At 41.9% G+C, this 11,768-nt stretch overlaps 1 protein-coding gene across 2 annotated transcripts in view; it reads left to right on the plus strand.

The window, feature by feature from the left end:
- LOC144508437 (protein TMEPAI-like) overlaps positions 1 to 8,272 on the plus strand; it is a 156,063-nt gene extending 147,791 nt beyond the window's left edge. The window contains exon 3 of one of the 2 annotated variants that reach the window (XM_078236349.1): positions 1,472 to 8,272. In XM_078236349.1, coding sequence (XP_078092475.1) covers positions 1,472 to 2,017 — 546 coding nt within the window. In that variant the 3' untranslated portion in view covers positions 2,018 to 8,272. The remainder of the gene's footprint in view (positions 1 to 1,471) is intronic. The other variant, XM_078236350.1, reaches the window with a different exon arrangement.
- Positions 8,273 to 11,768: the final 3,496 nt, after the last annotated feature.

An 11,768-nucleotide genomic window follows, 5' to 3' on the forward strand; every position in this document is an offset into this window, starting at 1 on the left:
AGCAACTATTTTGCTTTTTAAATTTTGACGGACAGTTAATAAGGAAAAGTTAAGCTGATTATTGACCCTGTTCGCTATCCCTTGGATTTGTAACTGGCTGCTGTTCGGAACTAAAGTAAGAAGTCTCACAACACCAGTCCAATGCCAGTATCTCCACATCATGGCTACGTTTGGAACTAATGCAAGTTCATGAAATCTGTCCTGACGGTCATTGATGGGACATAAACTGCAGACAATTGCTCTGCACTTTATCTCATCAACAACAACTGCATTTATATGGTCTCTTTAACACAGTACTCATGGAAGCATTATCAGATCAAAAATATCAATCCATATAATTGTGATTGTAAGACAGGTGACCAAAGGCTTGGTCAAAAATGTAGGCCTTAAAGAATTGAAAGATAGGTTAAGATACTTGGGGAAGGGAATTCCAGACCTTGAAGACTGGGTGGCTTGAATGGAAGGTGACCACTACTGGACCAAGGAAATATGGAATACTGTAGAGGTCTGAATATGAGGAATACCGATATTTTACTGGGTTGTGGAGCTGGTGAGATTGGAGATGAGGAGGGGCAAGGCCATGGAGGGTTTTGAAGGCAAGGAAGAGTTCTTTAAATGAAAGCTTACTTAGGAGCTAATTTATTTAGTGAGCACAGAGATGATTGCGAGAACAGGATTAGGTGATGTTATAGGAAAACAAGAATATTAAATGAGCTGAATACCTTGCCAATCACCATTAATGTCTAAACCAGAATCCATATCCAAGGAAGTGTCTCTAGTGACATTAGAACAAGCGTGAATCCCTAATAAACACACCACCCAGTATGGTTCAGCAAGTGTCCAATTGAGAGTCCAAGGCAGCCAACTCGCCATTCAAGTATCAGGGTCTCCTCTGTGTTGTTGTGTAATACAGTCACCTGGGAGTCACGAGGTTGTGGGTTCAAGCTTCATTTCCAAACAGCTTTGTATTCCATGCAATACTGGAGGTGTGCTGCACAGTCAGAGATGCTGGCCTTCAAAACAAACATTAAATATCTTTGTGAGCAGATATTAAAGATCCCAATGGCACTGTTCAAAGAAGAGAAAGAGAAATCTTATTCGTGCCCTGGCCAATGTTTATCTCTCAACTAACACCAGTTAAAACAGATTATTTGGCCATTATTACATTGCTGTTTGTGGAATCTTGCTGTGCTTAAGTTAGCAGCTGCATTTCCTACAATACACACTTTAAAAAATGCTTAAATGACAAACATGGTTCAGAATGTCACAAGATTGTGAAAGGTGCTTTGCAAGTTCATTTCATTTCTGCCCTGGTTAACTGAAATCTGAATAACTTTTATTTGGAATTATTTTTGGTTTCTAATTTTAATGTTAGGTGCCATATTTTGGTTTGACTTTTTTGGCTTTGGCGATGTTAAAACCAGAAGTAGCTATCATGAAGGTGACTAACTGACTTATTTATTTCTTTTAGCAGCAGATCTACACACCCAGATCAACAGACAGATTGACAGTCCCGTCATTCCTACAACGAGATAGATTCAGTCGCTTCCAGCCCACCTACCCCTACCTACAGCACGAGATCGACCTTCCTCCCACCATCTCTCTGTCAGACGGTGAGGAACCCCCTCCATACCAGGGGCCCTGCACCCTCCAACTCCGCAACCCTGAGCAGCAGATGGAACTGAACCGTGAGTCAGTGCGAGCTCCGCCGAATAGGACTATTTTTGACAGCGATCTGATAGACACGTCGATTTACAACGCTGGGCCCTGCCCGCCCAGCAGTAACTCTGGAATCAGTGCCACCAGTTACAGCAACAACGGCCGAATGGAAGGACCTCCACCCACTTACAATGAGGTCATAGGTCACTACCCAGGGTCGACCTTTTTCCAACACCAGCAGAACCATGGCGTCCTCTCTGTGATGGGAGGCAACAGACTGCAGCACCCTCAGAACCACGGCCTTGAGAATACAGTCGTCCGGAACAGCAAAGACAAAAAGACAGGACATCCCTTCTGAGATCCACTCTGTGCACTTCAACTCAAACCAGGGGGTGTGGGTGAGCGGGAGAGCGTGGTCAAATGTGCTTTCTCCTCCTGCCCCCTGCTCCCCCTCTCCATTGTATAAAATTAATACTTAGCTATGTTGCATCTGAATTGAACATCAAGCATAAGGCTTCAGGTAGTTCTATTGAGCTACATTAGATAAGGAAGGTCCAATACTCTGTTACTTTAAAAGAGACCTTAGTTTAAGTGATGTGCGTAAAATGCTGTCTTTAATTATCTCACTTAACTTTAAAGAAACATTTGCACAAAATTTTATGTTTGAAGAACCTGCAATATGCCTAATGAGAAAACTGCATGTGGAGACAGGAGTATTTTTGTAATAGAAATGGCCTATACGAAAATGATGTCTTTTTTTTGTTTTGTTCCCAGATGAGAGAAATGGCAATTTTTGGAGTGCCATCTCGGTGTGTCTCTAAACATTTCTGTGTATAAAAAAAAGCAGGGGTTTAGAGTTATTTATGAACACTTTTGAAACATTGCACTATTTTGTAATATGAGTAACAAGCAGACACTTGTAATAATGATGGCCTGCAGTGTCTGCCACGGATGTATGAACAAGCAAAGACATTCTTGATTATAAAAGTGCTGAGCTACACAGATAATTGTAGGTAGAGTCCTGTAGGCCCTGGATCCAGTGGGGGGAAGAAGCTGCAATGATTTTAGAATATAGAGCAAAGTTTAGAGGATTGTGTGACATTCGGAATAAATTGTGCTTTAAGATTAGATGATGGGAGTTACAAGGAAGCTCATCTTTTCTTTGTGGCTCATGGTAATAACAATGGACCCAATACTGTGAATCCAGCTTGCAGTGCATCTTAGAAAATCATCAGGCTAGAAAATAGTCATGGAAAAGATAACCAAAGACAGTCCTCTTTGTACCCAGTACAGGGTAATAAAATATGATTTGTGACAGTTTTGGTACCTTTTAGCATGTCTGCAAAAAAAGTGTAGCAACTTTTATTAAGAAACCACTCCCTCCAATGCCAACACTCGCCTCATTTTGGAATTCTTTCAAAAAAATGTGATGGTGTGGGTTGCATGCCAATCAAGCTTGGAAAATTCTGTATGCTTTGGGAGTCTGGCGCGGAATCCAGGACTGAAATAATGACATTGAATATTGTGACTTGGAGAGGGGTTTAGATGTGCGAATGAGTCACTGGTAATGCAAGGTCCACTTTTTCCCAAACCTGTTGTTGAGGTATAGTCCGGGTAGTGTGGAGTTGGTCCAAGCTCCAGGGTGGACAGTTACTCTATTCCCTATTATTTCCATCCCTCTGAACTTTTGAGTACAAAATTCTCTAGATGGGGAATTAGGTTGATGGGGGAACAAAGTATGGCTGGCTAACTGGGACAGGGAAGGTGAGAAGAAGAGGACAGGAGGACCATTTCTAATAGGAGACATCAACTGGCATTTGGATTATCACATAATTGGCTGCATTCAGATCATGGTGTCTGATATACTGACTTTTTTTTCCACAAAGTTTTCAAGTTGCTCAAATGATGTGAAAAAACTTTGGGCCACCTTTCGAAAATAGGTCATGTCAATGAGTTTAAAGTAAAATGATGAGGGTTCTATACAGTCAAAAAGCCTCTATCAATTTGTAGACTGAAGGTCTACAAGAATAGTTCAAATGTTTATTTCCTCACCACCTGATAGTTTATTTGGTGGGTAATGATTAAAATAATTTGAAGTTCTCAGTCACACCATTATGTCCCTAGTGTAACTTTCCCTGGTTCTCACCAGGCCATGAACCCACAATCACTAGCACCTTCAATGATTAAAACTTCCCAGTGTCCTGCTTTCAAAAACAACCAGACCTCAAAATTACATCCACTTTTCAATTTGTTACATTATTGGCCAAATAAAGTTGAAGCTTAAAATGGTGAATGTGGTATAAATCCATCTTTTTGGTTTCTATGCTGTAGGGCAGGTCAAGTGCTTCACTCTTGTTTGTGCTCATTTTCTTTGGAGAAAATCAAACATGAGCCAGACACCCTATCTATCATGGGTCATGGAGAATGGCATGGGTGGTAATTGATTCAGAACAAAGCTTGGATTAATAGAACTCCGTTATTAGTTAGAATACATATTGATAATGCATGGTATCTTGTTTACAGCACTATTGTAACAGGATTACTAAGATGCACCCAATGTCTTTCAGGCATGTCTTTGACTCTGCCTTGATATATGGGGCTTTAGCAGTGCCCTGAAAGGTGATAATGTGATCCTGTAACCTTCTGCTTGCACACGTCAATTTCTTGATGCCCTTGCTAGATTTTCTTGGATCTGCACAGTTGTTGATTGCCAAGACCCGAGTGCATTTTACCAGTAAGAATAAGCTAATCTCCAGCTTCCACAAGGTATGTGAAGCAGTCATCACATGGAAAAACTGATGATGGTAGCTGCTCATCCATCCTCCTGGGAGGAGGAAAGTTTCAATATGCCTTCTGACTAGATAGATCTTGAAGACAGAAGGAGCTAGATTCCTTTCACTGGTAAGTGCACAAACTCGCAACTGGGGGTACCTACCCTAACACTCGCTCACCAGGCAGGATCAAGTGACTCACCACTTTTACAGACCCAATATTACTCCTGATTTCAGTTTTCTGATGAACAAGTTGGATTAAAATTCTGCCACAGTTGGAGAGAATTTTGATGGACTTGGGGAATGGATAGGCCATTTACAAGTCAATTCAATCTGCAAATCGAACCTAAGATAGCAATTTTGGCCAAATCCACCTTCCCAGTTCCCTTAATTGTAGCAATACCGCACAATTTAGCTCTGCAGTTATCATTGTTTCTAACCACACTATTTTGTTTCTTTAACCTATGGGCTGTCAGCAATTTCCACGCATGTTCACTTTTTTTCTACTAAATGTTGTCTTGGTGTATAGTATAGTGGAGAATCTTGCTAGTGCCAGATGAAGGCTGAGTCACCCAGAACCCTTGTGTTTCTACTTTTTCAAATTTGCTTTCTCTGAAATTGCTTCCATTGCCCTGGCCTCTCTCTTTCACTATCTCACATTAGTGTTACTCAGGCACGGGTGAGGTGCTCAGTTACTGAAGTTTCTTTAAGAATTGCTGTGCGATTGAGGCAGTGTTTGTCGCTCTTGTGTCAGGTCATTAAGAGCTCTGCAGGCTGGGAGAGGAATCATCCTTGTGCAATTCAGAAGGGGAGAGAGAACGGTGTGACCTTATCTTAAGATTTAAGCTTTATGTTAACACTCCAGGTTCCATGAGTATTGTGCCTCATGTTAAAATTGCTGCTTTGTTTAATTTCTTCTCCCCCCTCCCTCCCCGGTGCTGTGTATAACTTGAATATATTCACATATCCTACCCATTGGTGAAAGAAGAATTTATATTATGGGTATTGCATGTAGTTTAAACAATAGTATTAACCAAATGAATAGAATCTGTGAAACCTAACCTCCACCACCATTACATGATGTTAGTCTAATAGAGTTCTGTTCAATCTAAAGTCAAGAATGGATTAAAGAGGAACTATGAAAGGCATTATTACTTTGACAGGTTTATTTCCAATATTAGTTTTATAATAAACAGCTATACAAAGACAAAAGCTGCAATTTCTGCACTTTGTAACCATTTAGCGACTGCAATGATGCTGGTTTATTACATGAGAAGTGTATGTTTTAAAAAGTGGTGAGAGTGGGTGATAAATGGGAACCGGTCCAGCTGCTGTGATGTGTGGTCTGCCCCATGTAGCGTCTATGATTTGCTGAAAGCCTTATTAAAATCGAAGCAGTATGCTGCCTTATTGAGTCTATCAATGTTCAAAAGGCAAGGAGGTTTGGTTGGTAGGAGTGTATATTTTTTTTAAAAATTGGATTTCATTTAATCTATTTCTACACCCCCCCCCCCCCCCCCCCCCAAAAAAACACCAATACTGAACTCTTATGGAATAGGATTACCACCCTAGCGGCCACGTACATTAAGTAGCAGTCAGCTCCCCAATCTTCAACACCAAGTTTTAAATTAACTGCAAGCATCTGTCATTTGTATTAATTTAAATTACCTGGAAGACAATTCTCTCCCGCTCACTGACGGTTATTCCAGACCCGAATAAACATTCTTTTTGATTTTTCATTGCTTTCATTCGTCTCTTTCCCCCTCCCCCCCAACTCGACTCAAATAAAATTAATCAGCCACCTGTCCTGGATCAGAACCAATAGAAAGAGCGACACCCTCCAAAGTCTCTTTTGGGAGGGGGAGAGAGTGAACATTCAACTGGGTTAGGCAGCTCTTGCCTGGACCGGCTGCAAGAGGAAGAGTCTCACTTTCAATCGGATTGGAGCGAGTCTCGGGGCAGCTCCCAGAGTTCATGATTACCTCCTCACATGGGGGTTTGGACAGAACCGGCTGTATAAATAAAACCAAACCAAAATACTGGAGGCGCCTAGCTGATCAGTCGATGCTACAAGGTGGAAATTCACAAAAGCTGGGAGAGGGATATGGAGAAAGATTTCCTTCCGAAATCTCTGGGCTAAGCGTGTGGCTTTTGCTACCAAATAAACCTGTTGGACTTTAACCTGGTGTTGTTAAACTTCTTACTGAGCTGTCCCTGCAGACGCTGTGAACTGTAACAATATCTCCCGCGTTCTGGTTTTTAAACCCACGGGTGAGCTGCACCCTTTTCTAATCACCTGGTTCCAGATCATGACTTGCTCATTGGCTTTTAAATCGCTTTCTAACCCGCTCGAATCCCATTCTATTAGCCTGTAATTTACTCCACAGGTTTCGGAGTCCATTTATTTTTTGTGTTTGAAACCACCTGTTTATTACGGGGCAGCTCCCGAGGTTAAGCCATGCTGGGAGCGAGGGTTTCGCTCCTGAATCGGGAATGGGAGCTCCCGGAGTGGCTCAGGACTCTGTCCAAACGGAGTTAGCTCAGCCGGAATAGCCCTGTCTCAGATTCCCCGCCCTCTGTACTTTCACCTCTTCTGTTTCAATTATGTAACGTTTTGGAAACCTTTTTTTTTGGAGGAAAAAAAACTTCAGGTGGGTTTGGAAGGTCCTTTCCTGAATTCATCTGTTTAAAAAAAAACCTCGGGCATTTCTAAAACGATTCTGCGTGGATCTGCTGGATTTAAATTTGGTGTAAAATGTATACAGCACTTTTTTTCAAAGCTGAGTAACTTTTTTCTCATTGTAATAATTGTGAACTCTTGCTGAGCTTACAGAAGAGATTCCCCTGTACAAGCTTATTGTCTACATGTGACTAATGGTGTTTTTTTAAAATAAAAGGCAATCTCTCTTGTCACTAGGGCTTGAGTTACCATGGATGCCGCATATTTTCACGAGTTAAGTCCGTTCTTCCCCTTAGTAAAAGTGGGTGTGTCCTCCCCCCACCCCTCAACAAAAGTCAAAAAATGTCCTCAGCTCTACCATGGACAGACAGACTCTTGTGCTGCCAAACTCGGGTTACATCTGGAGTATGTGGTGGCAGGACAGGTTGTAAGAGTTCATTGCGGAGACATCTGACGACAGTGGTTCCCAAAGGGTGTGGCGCGCCACACTGGTGCGGCGAGAGAGGATGCCAAGTGTGGCGGGAAGATTCAAGGACAATCAAAGAAACATTTAAACATGGTTTAAACAAGCATTGTTTTATACTTTCTGGATGTCCCATGATCATATAAAGTAGTTGTGTTCTATGTTATGAATCAAGCACTGCTAGGAGTTGTTTTTTTTGTTTTTGAATGTATTTCTTATCAATAAATTTGGTGTGGCGCGAGCAAATTTTTATTCCGAAAGTGCGGCCCAGTGAAAAAAGTTTTGGAACCACTGTCTTACAAGGAGTGTGTACTAGTTCAATTTAGGAGTGCTTTAACTGGCCAGTGCACTCGAAATCCTGGTGAGATATATATATATATAAATGAGAAAGAAATCATTCCGACATGCTGCATTTTTCCATCCGTGTGTATAGTGCCCTTTAGCCTGCCTCTTTCTGTAAACTTAGTGGTATTAGAATGGATTTTAAATACCCTCTCTCCTCCCAATCCCACAGCACACATCCTTCCCTCACATCACCAACCCCACCACTGGGCTATTTTATCCATTAATGCATTTGCAGAATTATTCGAAGCGATGATATTAATTACAATTTTTTTTGTTTTTCAGACGCTTGTGGTCGACTTTGCAGCGATCACGTTTGAAACAAATTTTAAAAACACTTAAAAAAGAAAAATAAAGATGAGAATAAATATATTGGATGGTTTTGTTGTGGTTTGTTGGCGGGGGTGTAAACCAATAACCGGGGGCAGCCAGGCAAGTGAATATGTAGATCACGATGCCCTCCAGTCAGGATTAATCTGATTGTCTCCCCTAAACTACCACAATGATTGGAACTGCAGCCTACCTGGTTTCACATCTATAGCCGGCTGAAGTGACACTGCCAAGGCCAGTGTTTACTCCCCATCCCGAGTTGCCCTTGAGAAGGTGGTGGGGAGCTGCCTTCTTGAACTGTGGTATAGGTACACCGGTTAGCGAGGGAGTTTCAAGTCCATGTGGTGTAGGTACACCCACAGTGTTGTTAGGAAGAGAGTTCCAGGATTTTGACCCGGTGAAGCTGTTCAAGTTAGATTGGTGTGGTATTCCCATGTGCCTGATGCCCTTTCATTCCAAGTGATCATGGGTTTGCCGATAGGAGAGGCATTGTTGAATTCTTTCAGTTCAATTCCCAAGTTAACTTTCTTGTTTCTGCAATTCTCCTTACTTTGATTCTCTGAATCTTGGTGCTCAGCATCACAGTGATAGAGAGGTGATCCTTGCCCTACTTTACAAACAGGAATTCCCTCCAGTTACAGTTTGTTGCTATAAGCCAGCTGAATGACCCAAAGTGCTCAGCATAGATCAGTGAGAGCACTTCATTGTATAGCACTGAGGAAATGCAACATTGCAAATTGAGTCATTAAACCAAGCCCCCTCAAATAAAAGATCCCATGCAATTATTCCACAGATGAGCAGGGGAGTTCTCCCTGCTGTCCTGGCCAACATTTCGCTTTTAACCAACGGTACTAAACCTGATCAGCTGATCATTTCCCAATTGCTATTTGGGATCCTGCTCTATGCAAATTGGCCATCACATGGTACAACAGCAACTACACTTAAAAATTGCTTCATTAACCTCAAAACCCTTTGGGACAGTCAAGTGTCCTGAGAGGTGCTATATAAATGAAACTTCTTTTTCCCTGCTTTCTTTGCCCTTATGCACCAATTGCTGCCATGTATTGTACATTGTCAAATTGTGACAACATAGACGGTGGCCATTTGGTCTGTTACATCTGTGCCTACTCTCTGCAACAGCAATTTATTTAGTCCCACTTCTCTTCCTTTACCCTGTAGCCCTGCAATTGCTTTCTTTTGATATAATTACCCAATTCTCTTTTGAAAGCCTCAATTGAATCTGCCTTCACCATAGTCTCAAGCAGTGCATTCCAAATCCTGACAACTCGCTGTGTGAAAACGTTTTTCCTCATGTCACCATTGCTTCATCACCTCTAGTCAATGTCCTCTGGTCTTGACCCCTCTGCCAATGAGCACAGTTTCTCCTTATCTACTCTGTCCAGACTCCTCATGACCTTGAACACTACAATCAAATAAAATCACCTCTTAATCGTCTCTTCTAAAAACAAGCCCAGCTTCTCCAATCTATTCACAAATCGGAAGTCCCTCTTCCCTCGAACCATTCTTGTAAATCTTCTCTGTACCCTCTCTCTGATGCATTCACATCCTCCCTAAAGTGTGGTGCCAAGAAATGGATACAATATTCTAGATGAGGCCAAACAGGTTTATCACAGGAAAGTAAGAGCAGGAGTCGGCCATTTGCCCATCAAGTTTTGCTCCGCTATTCAATTAGATCATGCATGATCATATACTTAAACGCCATTTCCTACACTATTCCCTTGGTGTCATTAGTCTCTAGAAATCTATTAGTTTCTATCTTGAACATTCTCAATTCTTGAGCTTCTGCAGCCTTCTGGGGTAGGGTATTCCAAACATTCACTACCCTCTGAGTGAAGGCACAGTAATTAGCACTGTTGCCTCACAGTGCCAGGGACTGGGGTTCAATTCCAACCTTGGCTGCAAACTCGATGGGCCAAATGGCCTCTTTGAGATTCTATGATTCCATTGTATGACTGAGGTGATATGTAAAGCAAGTGAAATGAGTTGTGTGCTGTTTGCTCACAACCTTGATTGTGAGAGCCGTGCGCTTCCTCAGTGTCCAAAGTGTAAATATTTCTTTTGGTTTTAACATTTAAAGTTGATGATAGCTTTATTAATATATAAATGATTAAGCATTTTCTATAATAAAGGCAAAATACTGATGCTGGAATCTGAAACAAAAAAGAGAAAATGCTGGAAAATCTCAGAAGGTCTGACAGCATCTTTGGAGTTCTGATGTGGAGATGCCGGCGTTGGACTGGGGTAAACACAGTAAGAAGTTTAACAACACCAGGTTAAAGTCCAACAGGTTTATTTGGTAGCAAAAGCCACACAAGCTTTCGGAGCTTTAAGCCCCTTCTTCAGGTGAGTGGGAATTCTGTTCACAAACAGGGCTTATAAAGACACAAACTCAATTTACATGAGTAATGGTTGGAATGCGAATACTTACAGCTAATCAAGTCTTTAAGATACAAACAATGTGAGTGGAGAGAGCATCAAGACAGGCTAAAGAGATGTGAATTGTCTCCAGACAGGACAGCCAGTGAGACTCTGCAGGTCCAGGTAAGCTGTGGGGATTACAGATAGTGTGACATGAACCCAATATCCCGGTTGAGGCCGTCCTCATGTGCAACCACGCAGCCAAGTTCCGCACACATGGAGACAATACACATCTCTTTAGCCTGTCTTGATGCTCTCTCCACTCACATTGTTTGTATCTTAAAGACTTGATTGGCTGTAAGTATTCGCATTCCAACCATTATTCTGTAAATTGAGTTTGTCTCTTTATATGCCCTGTTTGTGAACAGAATTCCCACTCACCTGAAGAAGGGGCTTAAGGCTCTGAAAGCTTGTGTGGCTTTTGCTACCAAATAAACCTGTTGGACTTTAACCTGGTGTTGTTAAACTTCCTACAGCATCTTTGGAGAACAGATCTAATGTTTCGAGAGTCTGGATGACCCTTCGTCAGAGTTCATTTTCTACAACTTGTTATGAAATATTTGACATGTATTAAATGCATTTAATCTTATTCGTGGGATCATGGTTTGAGAACAAGCTTGATTTCAACCTTGTGACCCTCTGAGATGAAGGAGGGCCACTCATGTGGCCCACTCACTAGCTTAGGTTGCCTATCACTATTCTAGACTCACCAATCAGGGGAAACATCCTATCTACATCTACCCTGTCACACCCTAGCCATGACCTCCTTGCTTTTGTGCGGTTGCTATTAGTTATAAATCCCAGAGTCCTGTATGCATTATTAACTGCTTTATCAACCTGCCTTGCCATCTTCAATGATTTGCACATATTCCTTCAGGTCCTCTCCCAGGCTGCCTGTAATTCCTGCACTCTTGAGGAGTCTGTGTTTCAGGTTTACATTGGATTTTCAAGGTTGCAGCCTCTGTTTTAATATCTGAGGAGGCCGGTCCTGAACCTTTGGTTACACTTCAGCCACACATTTTGGATTTTTAGCCACCGGGTGCAGAGGGAGAGCGAGCAGGACAGAGAACCTCCTGATTAATCT

Source organism: Mustelus asterias, chromosome 20 (genome assembly GCF_964213995.1).
Source record: "Mustelus asterias chromosome 20, sMusAst1.hap1.1, whole genome shotgun sequence".
NCBI classification, from domain to species: Eukaryota; Metazoa; Chordata; class Chondrichthyes; order Carcharhiniformes; family Triakidae; genus Mustelus; species Mustelus asterias.